Below are 20,553 nucleotides of genomic sequence, written 5' to 3'. Positions count from 1 at the left end.
GTGGCCCTGTTGGAGTAGGTATATCACTGTGGGTGTGGGCTTTAAGACTCTCATCCTAACTGCCTGGAAGCTAGTATTCTGCTAGCAGCTTTCAGATGGAGATGTAGAACTCTCAGCTCCTCCTGCACCATGCCTTCCTGGATGCTATCATGTTCCTGTCTTGATGATAATGGACTGAACTTCTGAACCTACAAGCCAGCCTCAATTAAATGTTGTCCTTATAAGAGTTGCCTTGGTTATGTTGTCTGTTTATAGCAGTAAAACCCTAACTAAGACAGTTTCTAAGAGAGACCTTTGGCAGAACCATGTCTCAATTTGTTATTAGGACCTTAGAAATGGTAGAAATTATTTACATTTCATCTGTAAAAATTTTAGCCAAAAAGCACAAATCTATGAATCATGGGTTTAAATGAAGGAGAAGAAATAGAGACTAAAGGGACAGAATATATTTTTGAAAGATTCATAGGAGAATGTTTCTCAAATCCAGGGATAAAGATAACCACTCTAGTAAAAAAAAATGCATACAAGTCAATCAATCAATTAAACAAGTAAACACCCAAATATTGTAAAAAGAGATTCCTCATGTCATATAACAGTCACAATTCTAAATGTACAGAAGAAAGAATATTGAAAGATACAGCACAAAATTACATATAAAGGAATGTCCATCAATTCTGATGATGGCAAATTTTCAATGAAGATTTCTAAGTGTAAAACACATAGACTGATGTCCTACAAGTTCCAGAAGACCAGAGATATTAACCCAGACAACTATACCCACTAAGGTTTTGATCATTATTGGAGAAAAGAGAAAATCTTTCCATAATAAAAACAGACTAAAAGAATCTGTTATCACCAAGCCACCCCTATGGAGAAGAGTGAGGAATAACTCAGATTGAAGACAAAAATAAGCATGTCGAAGTAACTACAAAGAAAGATAAACAATGATAGGTTAAGCAGAGGAAGACTAAGAAAAGAAACATTACAAGGTTAACAAAATGATAAGATTCTTTTTCAATAATACTTTTGAATATTAGCTTCTTAGTCAAGCAACACAAGCTTGAAGACTGGATTACAAAACAGTATTTATCATTTTTCTATCTCCAAGAAACACAACTCCCCACCAAAGATAGACACCACTTTATGGTAAAAGGATGAGCAAAAGAATCCTAAACAAATAAAAACAAAAAATAGTTTCTAATAGGATTTTGGTAGCACAGGAAGTAAGACCAACAATTGACAAATGACATCTCATAAAACTAATAAGTCTTTATAATGTAAATTAAGCCATTAATTGAATGAAGAAAATACAGCTAAATCTCTGACAGATGGTTAATATTTAACTTGCATAAATAACCCAAAAATCTATACATCAAGGAAATAAACAACCCAATACAAAAAGGGGCCATCAATTTGAAGAGACTCCTTAAAAGAAGAAATAAAAATGACTGATAAACATTTAAATAAATGTTCAATAACTTTAGTCATCAGGAAAATGAGAATTAAAATTATTTTGATATTTCTTCTCAACCTAGTCAGAATGCCTATATCAACAAATTAAATGAAAACAAATGCTAGCAGGGATATAGATAATAATCAACTCTTACTGCATGGTAGGCACTATGAAAATAAGCGCAGTAGTTCCTAAACCAGCTAGGACTAGAACTCACCTATCCCACTCCTGCATGTACCCCTAAAAAGAATTTTACTTTCTTCTTCTGAGATACTTGCACATCTATGTTTTCTGCTTCTCCTGCTAGAAAACACAATGAACCTAGTTGCCCACCATCTGGTGAACGAATAATAAATGTGTAGTAGATACACAAAATATAATTTTAATCAGTTACAAAGCAAAACAAAAATATGAAATTTGCAGATGAATTGGTTAGACTAGACAAAATTATAATGAGCAAAGTTACCTGTTTCAGGATATCATACTGTAAAACCCAAGATTGTGTTATTTATGAAAAAACCCTCTTCTAGTTGTGGAAAGACTCAGATCTTATCATGAACCTTTAATCTCTCTGACTGGAATATATACACACTTTTAATCCCAAACAATGAAGGTTAAGTTACTTTGTTGAAGGAAGCACCCATGTTTGAAAGTGATGTCTAATTGAGTGGCAGACAAAGTGATGAATCAGAGAATGATTTGGCACAACAGGGTATACACAACTCTTACAAGAAGAGAGAGGAAAGGAAAGTTATTTAAGGGGCAGTGCAGGGGGAACAGGGTAGTTTTACTGAGACAGGTTGCAGATAGAGAGAACAAACTAGAAAGAGGTGAAGACAGATGAGTCTGAGAATGAGAATGAGCCAGATGATCAAAGAAGATTGTCAGAGTTTGTTTGAGGCTAAGCAGAGCAATTCAGGCAGAAGCCCAGAATGAAGACAGATTGAATCAGTCAGCTTGGAGCAGAGTTTGAGCCAGAAGAGCTGAGTTGAACCAGACAGCCAGAGTTCAGAAAGAGCTAGAAAGTAAGCTTATCCAGGAGTAAGGCTCAGAGGCTGAAAACATTCTAGTCCTAGATAAGATTATACAGAGACTAGAAGCTTCTAAGACTAGGCCTAGGTTGGCAAATGAGGCAATTAGCCTCTGAGATGACAATTCCATCAGGTAAGTAAAAGATACTTTACTAGAAATGCAAGTACAGAAAGACAAAAATGCCACTTATATGTGGTTCCTAGCTTCAAATTTTTAAATTATCATGTTTAAACTGTAATATCTGTCAAAGTAAACTAGAAAAGAACCATTGAAGTAAAGAAATTCCACTGAAGTATGGGAGAGGGAATAGAATTTCACAGGTAATATAAAAACAAACAATGAAATTTAGTCTAATCAGGGATTGTGTGTTGGAAGATGGGGAGATGAGGATGCAAGACATATTCATCAAAACTAAGGATCTATGAAAAACCACATACAAAACACACTACTTAACAAATAAAAATATTGAGTTAAGAAAAATCACACATAAGAGTTAGAAGGTACTATGTCCAATTTCCTGAGGAACCGCTGAACTGATTTCCAGATTGGCTGTTCTATCTTGCAATTCCACCAAAAAAATGAAGGAGTGTTCCTTTTTCTCCACAACCTTGCCAGCATCTGCTGTCACCTGAGTTTTTGATCTTAGCCATTCTGACTGGTGTGAAGTGGAATCTCAGGGTTGTTTTGATTTGCATTTTCCTGATAACTAAGGATGTTGAAAATTTCTTTAGGTGCTTCTCAGCCATTTGGTATTCCTCAGTTGAGAATTCTTTGTTTAGCTCTGTATCCCAATTTTTTTAATAGGGTTATTTGGTTCTCTGGAGTTTAACTTCTTGAGTTCCTTGTATATAATGGATATTAGCCCTCTATTGGATACAGGATTGGTAAAGATCTTTTCCCAATCTGTTGGTTGCCATTTTGTCCTATTGACAGTGTCCTTTGCCTTACAGAAACTTTGTAATTTTATGAGGTCCCATTTGTCAATTCTTGATCTTAGAGCATAAGCTATTGATGTTCTATTCAGGAAAACTTCCCCTGTGCCCATGTGCTCAACGCTCTTCCCCACTTTCTTTTCTAGATTTATGTGGAGGTCCTTGATCCCCTTCACTTGAGCTTTGTACAAGGAGATAGGAATGGACCGATTTGCATTTTTCTACATGCTAACCACCAGTTGAGCCAGCACCATTTATTGAAAATGCTGTCTTTTTTCCACTAGATGGTTTTAGCTCCCACCAATCCTGAGCATATACCTAGAAGATGCTCCAACATGTAATAAGGACATTCTCCACTATGTTCATAGAAGCCTTATTTATAATAGCCAGAAGCTGGAAACAACCCAGATGTCCTTCAACAGAGGAATGGATACAGAAAATGTAGTACATTTTCTGAGTAGTACAATGGAGTACTGCCCAGATATTAAAAACAATGAACTTATGATATTCTTAGAAAAATGGATGGATCTGGAGAATTACATCCTGAGTGATGTAAACTACTCACAAAAGAACACACATGGTATGCACTCTCTTATAAGTGGATATTAGCCCAGAAGTTTGGCATACCCAAAATACAATCCACAAACCAGAAGAAACTCAAGAAGGAGGAAGACCAAAGTGTGGATACTTTGATCCTTCTTAGAAGGGGGAACAAAATACCCATGGAAGGAATTGCAGAGACAAATTATGGAGCAGAGACTGAAGGAAGGACAATCCAGAGACTGCCCCACCTAGGAATCCTTCCCATATTCAATCACCAAACCCAGACAGTATTGTGGATGTCAGCAAGTGCTGGCAAACAGGAGCCTGATATAGCTGTCTCCTGAGAGGCTCTGCCAGTGCCTGACTAATACAGAAGTAGAGGCTCACAGTCATCCATTGGACTGAGCACAGGGTCCTCATTGAAGGAGCTAGAGAAAGGACCCAAGGAGCTGTAGGGTTTGTAGCCCCTTAGGAAGAACAAAAATATGAACTAACTAGTACCCTCAGAACTCCCAGGGATTAAACCACCAACCAAAGAGTACACCTGGTGGGACTCATGTCTCCAGCTGCATCATCAATGGGACGAGAGGCCCTTGGTCCTGTGAAGGTTCTATGCCCCAGTGTAGGGGAATGCCAGGACCTTGAAGCTGGAGAGGGTGAGTTGGTGAGCAGGGGGAGGGAGGAGGGAACAGTTTTTTTCCCCCAGAGGTGAAACTGGGAAAGGGGATTTCATTTGAAATGTAAATAAAGAAAATATCTAATAAAAAAAATCAGAGTGAACATAATACATGTATGAAAGTGAAAAAGGAATGAACTCAATAAAAGGTTCACAAAAGGGATAAAATCTAAAATATATTTTGATGCTCTTTGTAAAGGAATAGGATGTTCTCACATCCAGTCCTGGGAGCAGTTCTCTAGAGGAATAGCCTTGCCCTGAAAACCTCTTTTATGGGAACTCATTAATATGTCTACTGTATTAGAAGTTCAGTTTTGAATTACATGTTCATAATACTGCAAACCATAAGCGTTGCCATGTAAAGAGAACAACATGACTCAAGTATCAAAGGATTCCTTACTCGTGATTACCAGAGTCCCAGTGCTATTAGCTTTCCCTCTATTATTTTCGGCAAAGCACGTATAGATTCCTCCATCATTTCTTGTAATGTTATTGATTTCCAAGCTACCATCTTCCCATATGAGTATTCTATTGAAATTAAAAAAACAAAAGTTCCGTCATTTAATAACATACATTATTATCATACCTTGCATTAGATATGCTAACATTATTATACTTTATACAAGTTTCTTAGTAAGACATGTTCCTGCATAAAATGTTTGAATTTTCTAGCCTTTGTTTCAAATGTTCTTTCTCAGTATTGGGAAATTGCTAAAATGCTGAGTTCTTACTTTCCTAGATCCTATAGCTAGCATCCTAGAGAAGATTCATCTATATGCTTCCCTCTTTAAGAAAGATGGCACATTTCAGCCAAGGAGGGGCCTCTTTCTCCAAATGTGAAGAAACATAATTAGCCACTGTTCCATATGCTGCACAAAGAACCTGGTCACTATGTTTTATAAATGCCACAGGTTCCAGCTTGCTGCCCTCCTGACTGGGGATCTGAGGACTTTGCAATGAGTCCATTTCTTGTAGACACTAAAGCCCTCTTAGAAGCACTTTTGGTCAAAGCATTCTCCTAGGCCCTTATTAGTCTTTCTCAGAACTGTGCAGAACCCAAGTACCTTCAACCAAATCTCTCTGCCTTCTTTCACCCTTTCTGTGTCCTTCCTCAGGCCTGGACCTCACTCGATTACTCTCCAGCTTTCATCCAGTTCTGTCTCTATTTTCCCTCCCAAGCACTACCACTAATAAATATCACTCTCATGTGGCTTATCCTCTCTTGGCACTTGGCTCTTTGTAAATGTTCTCATAGTACGGATGTTAACGTACCCTGCTTTCTCTCACTTTAAGTCCTTGACAAGCTACTACCTATTTCTCATTTCATTATTTTTCCAGCACAGCAATAAAAATTACAGTCAAGTAACAGTGGAAAACCTCTAACAATTTCTCCTAAACCCATGTTAATTTTAGTTAACTCCCCCCAACACACACTATTGAAATTGATTGTCATCATATTCAAAGATCCCACAGTCCTATATCACAAAATGACATTTCAGTTGCTGTACTTTAGTGAGTGATATGATTGTGTATAAGTCACAATGAGACTATAATAAAACCCTGAAGGTCCTGTCATCTAATGGTGCTATCTACACAGCAACATCACGTGTAAAGGATTGATCAGGTTTATGGATACTGAAGCTAAATACCTTCTGTCCTGTCATCTTACAAACTGGAGTATATATAACCCTAGTACAACACAACTCTCTATTATGGAAAAATGACTAAGCTTCTGTCTTGTGTAATTCCTATATTTACTCCATTATATACTTTGTCATGTGGTATGAAAATGAAACAGGCAGGAAGCAGGCACAGAAGTCCCTGCTTTGCTGAACTACTTTATATACTTATATTTACCCAAATAATGTTATAGTTACTACTCATTAAATATTCAATATATTATTATTAAAACTACACATTCATTACTTTAAAATTAATATAATTACTATTAATTGATAAAATAATTTTAATAATGTGGTTGCTATCAACATTAATAAAATATTAATGAAATACAAAATGTTATATTTAACCATTGTCTAGACTGTTTTTGACAATTCATATTTGTATGTATCTTTTACAAATATTTAATTATGCATACATATATACATTGAAAACACATTACAACATTCAAAAATTGTTGCATGTTAACATTCTCTTACACAGTAACAATTTACAGTGAATGTTAATGAATTAAAATATGAAACAGGAATTAAATTTGGAGAGTAGATGAGAAAGCACTTGGCTGACTTGGGTTGGGTTTTAAGGACAGTAAGCACAGTGACATTGTAAGATCTCAGAAGCTGGTAAATGTCAGTGACATCCCCATCTGACCTGACCTGCTGCTGTTGACAAGCCACTCTGTACCCTTGCTCCATGAAAACTTGGGTTTTGGTGCAGCCTTGGGTTTACATTCAATGATAACCCTTCCTCCTTTCGCAGCCAAGATCTTTTTCTTCATAGGATTCATTTCAAAAGTTGGAGCTAAGGCTATAAGGTAAACAAATGTTTATTATTTAACATGATTACAGCATGCTTCATTGATTAATATTCAATAGAAATATTGGAGTTGTACTTTATGGGGCACTTCATATGTTAAATTTTTATTGAATAAATTTAGTAACATAGGCTCAGTTCAAATAGAGAATTACTGATAACTTTATTAATCAAAATTTAGTTTTAATCAGGTTATGCATCTATCTACCTAAAAGGCATCATGAATCCAACTGTTCGTCTTTAATTCTATGAGGGAATTAGTGAAAAGAATGGCTAGAACTCTACATGCTATACATGCTATTTGTAAATTCTTAGACATGCTCACAGCCATCCCTCTCAGCATGCCTCAAGGCATAGTAATGGAAGAACTGAAATCTATTAAACTGTTATAATTCTGTTATGGAGGCACGGGTAGTTAACAGGTAGGATTAACATTTGAATCAGACAACTTTTTTCAATTAATAATGGAATTCCACTTAACTTTCTATTCACTAAACACCAACTGAGTGCATATACTCTGTGATAAACCAATCCAGGGCTTCATGACCTACTTATAGACAGCTGAAAGAATATTGGATTCAAACAGTTGGTTAAGGAGCACATGGCATAGATGAAGCTCATCTTCAAGTCACACATACCAGAGAATATTAGTTATGAAGTCATGGCACATAATCTCATAGCTGGTAACCTAAGTGGTGGCACACCTTTTGTCTTCTAAGTTCTCCCATCTATTAGTCACCTTGGCTATTAATAAACACAATGTATTCCTGTCATCTGCATCCTGCCCCTCCTTGGGGGTGTTGCTTCTTCAAGCTCATTTGGACTTGAATCTTCATCACTTAGTCTAGTGATTCTTAAACTTTAACTGCCTATCAAAATCATCCGAGGGTCTAACTCTAACGTCTGCTCAGTAGACTGATGATGGGTGGGATTATGCACTTGCAAGAAGCCCCAAGAGCTGCTTCCTCTGCTTCTCCTTCCTCGAAGGAAGTCACTTTTTACAGCAAATATTTGGTCTATTCAAAGGTTCTCAATTGACACAGGTGCTGCATGTCAGATTTTTACATTACAATTCATAACAGTATCAAAATTACAGATATGAATTCATAACAAAACTAATTTTATGGTTGAGGATCACCAGAACATGAAGAACTATATTAAAGTCTTACAGCATTAGGAAGGCTGAGCATCACTAGCCTATTTTATTGTTCCTTTAGCCTGAATTTTGACAACTGGCAATATAAATAACTAACCAAACTGTGCTGTGCATCTAATCAAAGAATAGTGAGACTGAAGGCAAGCTACGGCTATCCTCTCACCTTACTATATGTTGTTTGTTTGATAAACATTGATCAGAGCCAGGCGGTGGTGGCACATGACTTTAATCCCAGCACTTGGGAGGCAGAGGCAGGCGTATTTCTGAGTTCGAGGCCAGCCTGGGCTACAGAGTGAGTTCCAGGACAGCCAGGGTGATCCAGAAAAACCCTGTTTCGAAAAAACAAAAAAACAAAACAAAACAAAACAAAAAAAGCATTGATCAGAAATCAGAAGGGATACTGACCTAGGATCTTGAGCTCGGCATTTGCATAAATGGACCCATATGCATTTTCTGCTATGCACTGGTACATCCCGGCATTTTCAAAAGTCACATCATACAGTCTCAGTTCCCCTTTGTGATACTGAAGGGTAAAATAAAGTACATGGATTTGAGGAACATGGATTGTATGTAAAGTCTTCATTCAGCTTTTCATCCATGCTTAACTTGTGGTCATATACCCTCATACTCTCCTACAATGTACAAACTGGGGTGTTTGTGGCATGGAAAAGACCACTTACCATGCCCAGTGGCTCTTGTTCTATTCATCCTACAGAGCTGAGAGTCCACCTTTTCCCCTTTGGACCAGCTGGGAGATTAGAGTGGGAAGGTAGAGAAGGGACCCACTGTTGTCACTTGTACCAAGGCTGGGATAGGACTTAGCACGTCTTTCTTACCTCTGTTTCTGTGGGGTTCAGGGGAACAGTGGGGATAATATCAGTGGAGATGGTTAAATAGGAAGGGGGGCAGTGGAACAAAGGAAAAATTAGGAAAAAGAGAGAGAGGTAAAGAAAAGATTACAGAACGCTGTTGAAAGTGAAAGAAGACACTTTTGTTTCTCAAGGAAGTTTTTCTTCTATTTCAGGGCCCAAGTGCCTTTACTCTACTGGCCATCCTGTGACTGAGCACACACTCGGGAACAGTGAGGCACTTCAACATACTTACCGCGTATCCATTTTTCAGCCACCTGATGGTAGGAATGGGCTTCCCTGTGGCCACACAAGGCCAGTAGAGGTCACTGCCTATGTCCACCTCAGTGTCATTGATATGCTCTACCCATTCAGGAAACGCTGTAAAGGAGGAACAATATAAGTGTTTCAATACCCATCAGAATCTCATGAGAATAAAATATGCATTTTGATAGCTTTATTCTGGAGAACACACCCAATATTTTGTGTCTGCTTGCACAGGCCTATATCCTATTAAAGTCACATACTGTTATAAAATAAGATAACTGTAATTTAGCTAGAAACTGTGCTTCTAGATGTATTTAATTTAATTTATGTGTACATGTTTGCCTTCATGAGTTTATGTACAAGATGTGAATGCAGGTGGTCCCACAGGGTATTGGGCTCCCTGGAGCTGGAGCTATAGGGAGCTGGAGCCATCTGACATGGGGCTGCAAACTGAATTCCAGTCTTGTGAAAGAGCAGCAAGTGCTTTTAACTTTTGAAGCATCTTTCCACTGCTGTCAATTATTTTTATTTACAAATTTAAAGGCCAATTCAAGAAAAATACTAAATCAACTGATATTTGTTTATAACTTGAATCCCTTAGAAATGCTAAAATGACCATTGACGTTTTTAAAAAGCTATTCCTCAATTTGCTATTATATATAGCAATCTGAGCCATAACTTTAATATATATAAATTATATATTAAATTATGACACACACACACACACACACACACACACACACATATATATATATATATATATATATATATATATATATATCCATTCCCCATATTACACACTATCTGCTTAATGCAGCTTTTGTGTATTGTATGATGTAGCATCTTACCCTCTAGGTATAAAAATGAACAGAACACAGTTCTGGTCTTAAAAGGACCACACAGCAGGTCCTTTAGCAGCAGTCACTGGGGAAATTCCTGATTGGGTGAAAGGGACTTCACTCCAGTTTTATTTTTATCTATTTGGCAGTTGTAGAAAATGAGAAAATGATAGAAATTGCCTCAAAGGAAAAAGAATGTTTCCACATGAAAAAATCAGTATGGTTAAATATTTCAGTTACCTAAGCAGTCCAAACAAAGGTAAGTGAGTAGTGTAAAGTAACGAAGGCAACACGGAGAGAGAACCCTTCATGGAGAGCTCCATTTTATTTCCTTTTTATTGAAAATGAGACTTTGCATTTTATTTAGTTTCTGTGGAAAGTTCCACGTGTATGTTATTAGAAATATTATATATATGTATATATGTATATATAATCATATATACATATGAGGAATCAGAAAATACTTTGTGAGAGATCCAGACTATCAATATTAAACCAATACATGGATAAGTGCATGCCTCTTTATGTATACTTTGCAGTACAAAATCTAATTTAGCTTCATTTTTTTCACTAATCATCTGTTTGCAACTCATGGGGAGAACTTTTAGAAACTGAATGCTGGCACATATGTTAGCTGAATACAAGTTTTAGTTTGTACAGAATCTCTTCAATACTTTACTGGCAACTCTGCTGCCTTGGCCACCCAGGGTGACACATGGATGCAACAATACATAATACAATGTCAAGAATAAATAATTTAATCACTTTGGTGAATTATGTATGTAGTTTCATTATACAGTTTTGAAGATAGTTTCCTTAGAGCTATAGATAGAGCTGAAGATGTCTTACTAGTAAAGAAGAAATAAAGGATAGGTCGTTTAAAATAACTCCATCACTTTGATTCTTTAAGGCCTTAGGTATTTGACAGTTCAAATTTTTATTTTACTGAGAACCTGGAGTGAAGTTGTTTTAAATGCATTGAAATAACCTTATCTATAATCATTAGATCCAGCACAAAATTGGTAATACTACTCAAGACTTTCACAAAGCCCATGGACTTTGTCTGTCTATTAGAAGCCATTCCGTATACACTTGATATGTGTCATGTTAATGATATTGATGCATTAGATATTCAAGTTCAGGGGAAATATTTACATTAACCTCCAAAGGTGTAGATTTTTTAAATTATTTTCCAGTGTTGAAATCATACAGGGATACAGAGACATTCACTTACTGACACTGATCACCCAGTGGCAGAATGGTATGAGTTAGGAGGACACTGAAAGGGAAATGAGTGTTTGGCATAGGCGTGGAGTGTGGAATCCGGGTGCTAAGCCCAGAGGGTGAAATGCAGAGGAGAGGATCAAGTGTGACTGCTAATGGAGTCCAATCTGATTAGATACAGCTGAGAACCGATCAGCTTTAGGAACGGACATTCTGAGTGATTACAGAAAAATGGTTTCAGCAGAGAGCTGTCGATAGAAACAGATTGGAGCAAATGAAGGGAGAAAACAATTGGATATGAATACCAATTTTTTAGAGTTCAAATGACTCTATCAAGACTTATTTTGGGGAGAGAACAGGAGAAGAGAAGCAGAGCATGAGCCAGAGTTAAAAACAACGCAAAACACAGGAGCAAGATGCAAGGGGATTGCTATGAGTTTGAGGCCAGCCTGGTCAGCACAATGAGTTGCAGGACAGCCAGGGCTATATAGAGAGACTGTGTCTAAAAAACAAAACAAAACAAAAAAACAAGAAAACAAATGAAAAATTGGAATGATCTCATTGAATCTAGTTGTTTATTTCATATTATGGAAAGTTGTAATGGTAACCCCAGTCTAAAGGAGTTTCAAGAGTCTGGGCCTGGAGAGATGACGCCATGATTAAGAGCATTTGTTCTTGTAGAAGACTGTATTAAATTCTTAGAATGCACATGACACTCACAAGCATCGGTATCTACTGTTCTGGGGAATCTAATGCCCTCCTCCAGCCTACAGAGGTAGGCATCAGGCACATATGTAATACACATACATACATGCAGGTAAGATACTGATGCACATAACCAAAGTTTAATATATCTTAAGAAAATAATTGAAATTCCAAGAGTTGCCTGGAGAGAATTTCTGTCTTCCCAGGTAAGTTTGCTCTGATGGGTGAGGGTCAAAGACTTGCATTGAGATAGTTTTGTCAAAGTAAACAGAGCTGATTCCTTATACCATGACTTCTCTAGCTCTAATAACATGAGCACCTGGGGGTTCTTTTAGAAATATACATTGGGGAGCTCACAGCAGCCTTCTCAGTCAGAGATTCTAAGGGAGGCCCAACCCAGTACTTTATCAAGCCCCTCAGGGAATTCTGAGGCATGATAAGCATTGCAAACCATTAACTCAAACTTTAAGCCATAATGTACATGTTCTTCTATAAATAATGATACTGAAAAATAGAGAATAGGATAGAAGATTAAATGAGCATCTTATTTTTTGAAAATTATCAACAACTGTTTATTTCTATAATTATAATATCAAAAGTATAAGTTCATACTGACAATAACTCAGAGTTGTAACTTAATTAGAAATAAGGTAAATATCTCACCTAGCTGAATAATAGAATATACATCACATCTTTTAAAACTATTAATCATTCTATGATAGTCTTTCAAGTGGTAAAGCCTTTGAATAAGACATTGGTGGTGTTCATAAAGAAGTAAAATATCTACCTTGAACATAAATTCTTGCCTGGTGCTTGTCCCTTCCCCTGATGTTCTCAGCCTCACACTCATACAGGCCTTCGTCTTCTAGCTGGATGTTGAAGATCTTGAGGACTGCCCCTGAGGTGCTTATCTCAGCAGTGCTAGGCATTGGTTCTAGCACCTTCCGCCATCGAATGTCAGGAACAGGGCTTGAGACAGAAGATATAAAAGCTCAAGATCCACACTGACGAAAGAAGAAGCGCTTAGGTGGTTTAATTCCCTAGAAGGCACAAACCCTGTTGTGTTTCTAGGCACAACAATGAAAAGCACAAGCATACTTACTTTCCAAGAGCAAAACACTCTAAAGTCACATTTTGGCCCATCATGGTATAAATGTCCTTGAACTGCACGACAATATCAGCAGGATATGGCTTTGTTGTTCCTAATATTAAAAAGAGAAGAAGACACAAACACCAATAATCTATTATTCACAATATTTTTCCTCTTGTTCACTTCATGGAAACTTCATAGGTTAGTACTGCATCAATATGGAAGTTTTTTTTTTTTTATACATAGGTATGTTTTCATCCCAATATATAGATTTCCTTGTCTATGCACAATGTGTGAAAGTATGAACTTCATTGAACATTCTGACACCTAATCAGACTAACTTTGCTACTTACTAGCTAATCAAACTAAATTGGCTACAGAATTTTAAGGTGTCATGAAGGAGCTTCAAAGACGTGTAAAATACTTTGACCAGTGCTATAAGGCACTCAAGGAGGTAGAAGAAGAAGAAGGAGACAAAAATATGAACAATGAAGGGGAAGAAAGTGAGAGGAAGAAGTGGATTAAGTGAACAGAGGACAGAACAAAGATTTATTCTCAGAAACTAAGGAAATGGAGCACGAGGGTTGGCAGAGAGAAGCCATTTCCTATGGCAGTGCTAATGCTATGATACCGATATGACTTGTCTCTGTTGTTCAGCACATCAGTTATGAAGCATGTGCTGATAACAACATGCAAATGTCTTTATGCATTATTAACCGCCAAGACATGAGTATGTACTGCTAAAAAAGTAATAAATATCCCATGACAATATCAAAGGCAAAACAAAACAATCAGCCTAAGTGTCCTCACCAGACAAAGAATTCAGCATTCCAGAGGGGATACAGAAATGTTAGGCAAAGATCAAAACTGAACTGAACCATCTCAGGGTAAATCTCTAAGACAGTGCAGAGAATCGGAGAAAGCATGTATGGAGTAAAATGACAATATACTGACGTTAAAATCAGGGGATACGGAAATGTTAGGAAAAGATCAAAGCTGAACTGAACCATCTCAGGATAAATCTCTAAGACAGTGCAGAGAATCAGAGAAAGCATGTATGGAGTAAAATGACAATATAATGACGTTAAAATCTTTGACCTAAAGATCATTGGAAAGTATGATACAGAGGGCTCAAGAACATAGTGTTAGAAGTTCTGAGATCTTTTGTCAAGGAGTAAATAAATACCAGTGGGTGGGGTTTGGTAAGAATAAAGATCTTACCTTTGGCATAAGGTGAAACCTTGATGGCAGTTTTAAGGACTTCTGGAATCAGAATCTGCATTTCATGTTTTTCTCAGAACTCCCCAGTGGCTTACATACTGATATAATTAAAAGCCACAGGGCTAGCCATTCTAAACATCAGAGGAAGGGGAGACAGGATCAATGCAAATGTTACTTGTTAGAAAGCACATGCACTTACAGCCACGTGGGCTGAAGAGTAGTAGGAAGCACAGAAGCTTGTGGGAAGGCAATGGGAGTGTCCTGAACACTTTTCGTTAACATCCTTGAGAGTTCTGTGGGAGAATTCCAGGATTTAGGGGAAACTAAAGGCTGAACACAAGAGAAAATGAGATATGTGAATTTAAATCCATTCACATGACCATTAACAATAATATGTGTATTTTAGTGGGAATATCTAGAAACAACTGGAGAGAAATAGGAAGAAGAGGAACATCTGGTACTTAGTGCTGTGTGCGACTTGCCAGGGGAGGAAGGTGAGCCTTGAAGAAAGAAAGGAGAGCCTTCGAGAGGCAGGTGAGAAGTGTCAAACACCAAAAAGAATGGGACTAAAACCCGCCATTGATTGAACAAATATGAGTTTCCTATAATTATTCCAAACAGTCTTCACAGAATAGGAAAGGACATGTGAAGTGAGGGGATGGGATTTTAAAGATAGAAAAAGAAGGGAATGAGTGATAGAGAGAGGCCCTGATTCAAATGGGATGTGGGCTCGAGCACCTGGAGGATTTGCTGCATGCAAACCTGACCATCATGGAGACAGGAAGTAGTAGGATGTGTGGAAGACACAGGGGAAAGTACGTTAGTGAGGCAGAGAAGCAAAGGTAATCAATAACCCTTTAGGGAGGGCACTGTGACCTGTGGAATAGTGAGGCTAGGAAGGAGGGGGTTGGGATGAGTGGATTATGTGGCTATTTTCTTACAAGGAGAAGTGTAAGGGGATTCCCAGTGGCAACATGTCACTTCCCACATTCATGAGAAGAGAAGAAGGAAGCGGGTCATTCCTGAAGTGCAGATTCACCACCGCTAATGTAGCAGAAGAACCGGGGTTAAGCTGGGATGGGAGAAGCGGGTGTCCTGTGACAGGATAGAGTGCACCTCAAGCACTGTTCTTGTTACAATGTTATGGGAGAAATTAAATGAAATAAAAATGGAGGTGGGGGTAGGATCCCACACACAGGTCAAGTAATATATACTCATTAGTTAAAGTAGAAGTGGCAATTACTTACGTTTATTTGTACCACATGAATAGTTCTTTAAAGTCATTTTTTTTCTAATGATGTGATCATTTTTTTTTTTTTTGGTTTTGTTTTGCTCTAAACATTTAAACTCATTCAAATTTACTATCAAGTACAGTTGGTCATGAAACAAAAAGCAGATTCCAGATATTTCCATTGTAATTCTTTAGGGGCCCTGAACTAATGAGCTGACCCTCCATATACTTCTTAAGCTAGCAGCAATTGGTATGAACTCAACCATTTTAGGGTAATGTTATTAAATATGAAACCCAGCTTCAAAAGCTGACGACTAAGACTTCTATCCAGCACATACTATGTGCTGTCTGGCCCAGGAAGACACCCAATCCGTATTATCAACGCACTATAAACAGTTAATGTTGCAAAACATCAGTATAATAAATAAAACACTTACGCTCAGGTATTGGAATGAGCGGTATAAACTTGCTGAACACACTTTTTGTAATAGAGGGACTGGACACAAAGCAGGAGTAGTTGCCTCTGTCAGAAGACTCGACATTTGCGATGTAGAGATTGCCATTGGTCTGAGACACGAATCTTCGTTTATCCATTGTGATAAACACAGGAAATTCATTCAGAAGCCAGCGGTAGCTGAGATCATCTAGAAGAAAACATTGCCTGCTAAATATTAAGCTCTTCTCTGTAAGCGAAGGTGCTGTTTCCTCTTTCCAATCCACTGTACAGTCTGACGGAGGTTATGTGTGGGTGAATATTGGAAGTTGAGACAGAACACATTTCCTCACAGCTGCCGTATTTTTCAAGAATATGACTGTCATAGTGAACAATTAAATCTATCTTTCTGCATCTATCAGTCATCTATCTCTATTACTTTATAGAGTCTCAACATCCTTCCTTCCATTTCATTGGTGGATTAACTAAAATTTGTGGGAAGTAACTTTCACAGAGTGTTCATGATTGTTAAATAGACCTGAGGATCTGAATCGGGTCTGATAGTTAACACAACTCATAATCTATCCTACTCTACTACATAGTCAAGCTCAAGGTAACTCAGTTTATACGTTGGGTCTCCTTTCTTTTCAGTGCTCCTATTTTAAAACACACACACACACACACACACACACACACACACACACACACAAATGGAAGAAAAGCATGTTTCTGGTTTTCTTAAATATTAGGAGAAATGAAATATGATTTAAAAATAACTTAGTTTATTTGTGTGTGCCTGTAGACACTGAAGATAGCTATTTACCAGGGACCCACAGTTTCCATACTTAATTGGACTCAGGTAAGTGACCTTTATTCTCCTTCACACCTTCCATTTAAGCCTCTCTACTTTTACTCTTAAACCCACTGCCACCTAACTGCTTCAGTCCCTTGTCCCAGCCCACCAATATCCCCATAAGACTAGGCCTTTGGATGGGACTCAGCATTCTCCCACTTCCACGTTCAGACATTCCTTCTATCCCATCTGCATCCTTCGTGACTCCCCAAGGAACCGCAGAACCATTCTCGCCCAGGGTTTGCACGGCCACTTTTCTTGGCTGGGAATCAGAGACCCTGCAGCCAAATTGTGCAACAGCCAGCAAAGAACGGAACATCCAACCAAGAAAGACAGGAACAGATATCTACTTCAAGAACTACTTCAAACATACTATCTGCATCTATCAGTCATCTATCTCTCTGTGTTTATCCGTCATCTATCTCTATAGAGACTCCAGATGCCTAGATCCCACTGCAAAAATAATACAGGTTATTAAAAGAAATGCTAGGAGTTAGTAGTTGATAGGGGAGGGCCCATCACATTGTGAGTGTTGTTATTCCTGAACATGGGATCCTGGATCCCATAAGGAAGCAAGCTGAGCAAACCATGGGGAGGAAGGTGGTAAGTAGCTCTCCTCCATGGCATCTGCATCAGCTTCTGCCTCCAGGTTCCTGCTCTGTTTAAGTTCCTGTCCTGACTTTCTTCAGTGCTGAACAGCAATGTGGAAGTGTAAGCCAAATAAATCATTTTGTCCCCAACTTGCTTTTGTCATTTTGCAACAGAAACCATATCTAAGACAATAGACCACTAATATCCTGCTAAAGGGACAACAATGAGTTTTTCCCTAAAGATTTTCTGCTACACACATAGATCATTCCCTCACTCAAGCCCCATCAGAGAAGTTTCTTCTTACAGTAGATGATATCTGATAACAAGTCCCACAATGGACACTTGTGCAGACAGTGAGAAACTTTGGAACACTCAGTCCCAAGGGGGAAGGTTTGTCAACCTCTTCCCCTGAAGGCTCAAGAATCTATGGGGAAAAAGAGGTAGAAAGATGGTAAACTCCAGAGGTGGTGGATGTCTCCAAGGAGACATCTTCCAGACAAGGCAGGATTGATACACTCATGAACTCACAGAGATTGTTGTGTGATTGCACACATAAGACCAAAGTATGTTCAAACCAGAAAAAAATACACAAAGTGACAAGGGGAAGTGGACACAAAGTTGGAACCCTAATCAAGAAGGTATTTGTCATTGATACATGCTGGGAATGCAAAATCAGTTTATCCAAATCATGGGTTATTGTCACTTGGTACATGAACCACATTTCAGGGTAGGCCCCATACCCAGGAGTAATGGATAAACTCAAAATGAACTCCACGCTCTCCCTCTCCGCCCCCCTCTGTGTGTGTGTGTGTGTGTGTGTGTGTGTGTGTGTCATTCTGTGTGTCTGCTCTTTTTGAGAGGTTTTTGACTTTAGTTTTTTGTTATGAGATAAAGAGAGAGGGAGAAATAGAGCGAGAGATCATGAAGTTCAATGGGTAGTGGGGTGGGGAGAATCTGGGTAGAGTTTCAAGTAGAAAGAACATTATCAAAATATATGCTATGTAATAAAATTTTAAAAAAACAACAAAAATTAAATGAATATATTAGGAAAGGGGGGAAGAATTTCTATCTAATTAGCTGATTGACTTAGAATTTTCTATTTTTGCTTCAACGGGCATCTCTTTAGCAGTTGGTTAACAGTCAAGAAAAAAACTACAGCCAATATATATTTGTAGATCCCCATAATGAATATAATTGAAACTCTTTCTAAGTCAACCTAAGTTTAATTTTACTTCTGGTGAACAATAAGCTTCTTGTACCATCCAATTGTCTTTAAGGATGAAGTATCTGAACGATTCACCAGTTGGCATGGGACACTGAGAGGAGTACAGACTACTGACTAGGCACATGAAGCAAAGCACACACTCTAAGAAGCTCTACAGAATTACAAAGGAAACTCCAGCATGGCAGTTAGCTGAGCTGTCAACTTTTCACTAGCGTTCTGCAAGGTCAAAAATGTCAGTCAAGATGGCTGTGATGGCTTGTTGTCGTATTTCTCACACAACAGATCATGTGGAGCATTCGGATGATTCTATTCAAAAGGGAAGGGAAACATGAGATGCTTACTCAGGGGATTCTTAACAACTTTCTAGATATTTCTATCTATTCATGATGGAACTATTTTAATGTGCTGCTAAAGGTTGCCTTTGACAGAATTATTTGGATATTTTATTCTGACTTACGGTTATAGGCAAATTTGCATAAAATCTTTAACAAGTTACTGAAATTTCTGAGATGATGCCATCTTGGGATTGGGCAAACAGTATCATCTTCAGAAGCCTGTTTATAGTAGGTTCATGTTTGTGGCAGGATGAGAAAGACATCCACTTTTACTTATTTGGAAGTATTTTTCTACTCTCAATTGAAATGACAATCAATTTATTTCAATTATTTTCTTAACAAGTAGTTACTAAAAAGGAGAAAAGTTCAAGAGAGTGTGTGTATTTCCTTCTATAAAGGGGAATTTTTAAATGATAGAATGTTTTAAAGACAGATTCATAAAGCACATTCAGAACAACGTGGTTATGTCTGCATGCAAAATTAAAATTTCATTCCAAGTATTGCTTTTATTGCACTATTTCCATAAGAGATGGGTAAAGAACAACAAATTGTTTATTATTGAACATTTAAGAGATCTAAGTCATCATAACGTATAAACACAAGTCTTGGACTATAAAAATAGTCTTTCCAAGTCACTGTATGCACATCCTCTGATTAATATGATTTGTACAAAGTGAATATCTTTCATGTTCCATTAAATAAAAGACATAGTCTTTGGTTTGGTGAGTCCTATGAAATAATTACTCTAAAATTATTTGACAAGCTTTAGCCTACTCAGGAGTGCAGTGACCTAGCTTAGTAACTGTAACACTGGCCTCATTAACTTCAGGACTGGGCCTTTTTGAAGATTAGAAGCCATTCTCCAACCCATTTCTCTCAACTTTGCAATGTTGTTTTTATGGTCCTGGCCATATGCAGATGATAAAAGAAACTATCTTTAAATATAACATAATGTGATTTTCTCCTGGCACCACAGACTGAATTAAATAATAAATTGCCATGCAAGAGTTAAATGTCAGCACCTGTTTAAGGAATGTTGTCTATTGATAGATGCAGAAGTCTCTTCCTTGCCCCAGGGGAATCTGGGCCATACATATAAAGCATAAGTTTACTATGAACAACTCTAATGTGTTTACCAATTGGTTATATTACTTTGAGCTGCATCATTTAAGCACACTATGTAAAAATAATGTACATAGTTTTCTTCTAGAGATACACTGAAAAAACATGAGCATCCCCAAGAGCAATGATCTAAAAACTTTTTATGTTTTCATATGTTGTAAAAAAATAGGCTTGCTAGAACACAATTTATATTACCAGTCTCATCTCCTCAACTTCTGGTCACTGCTTAGGTGTAGTAAATGGCATGTTCCCCATGGTCACTGCTTAGGTGTATGTAGTAAATG

At 37.7% G+C, this 20,553-nt stretch overlaps 1 protein-coding gene across 4 annotated transcripts in view; it reads right to left on the bottom strand.

Annotated features, from left to right (window-relative positions):
* Positions 1–20,553, bottom strand: part of Cntn1 (contactin 1) — a 303,448-nt gene that overhangs the window by 93,763 nt on the left and 189,132 nt on the right. For all 4 annotated transcript variants that reach the window (XM_031353267.1, XM_031353290.1, XM_031353272.1 and 1 more), the window contains 7 exons: positions 16,148–16,354; positions 13,271–13,370; positions 12,956–13,137; positions 9,390–9,514; positions 8,691–8,808; positions 6,973–7,123; positions 5,037–5,164 (listed from right to left, as the gene is read on the bottom strand). In XM_031353267.1, coding sequence (XP_031209127.1) covers positions 5,037–5,164; positions 6,973–7,123; positions 8,691–8,808; positions 9,390–9,514; positions 12,956–13,137; positions 13,271–13,370; positions 16,148–16,354 — 1,011 coding nt within the window. The remainder of the gene's footprint in view (positions 1–5,036; positions 5,165–6,972; positions 7,124–8,690; positions 8,809–9,389; positions 9,515–12,955; positions 13,138–13,270; positions 13,371–16,147; positions 16,355–20,553) is intronic.

Source organism: Mastomys coucha, unplaced genomic scaffold, assembly GCF_008632895.1.
Source record: "Mastomys coucha isolate ucsf_1 unplaced genomic scaffold, UCSF_Mcou_1 pScaffold11, whole genome shotgun sequence".
Classification (NCBI taxonomy): Eukaryota; Metazoa; Chordata; class Mammalia; order Rodentia; family Muridae; genus Mastomys; species Mastomys coucha.
The sequence above is the reverse complement of the archived record's forward strand: the minus strand, read 5'-3'. Positions and strand labels throughout refer to the sequence as shown.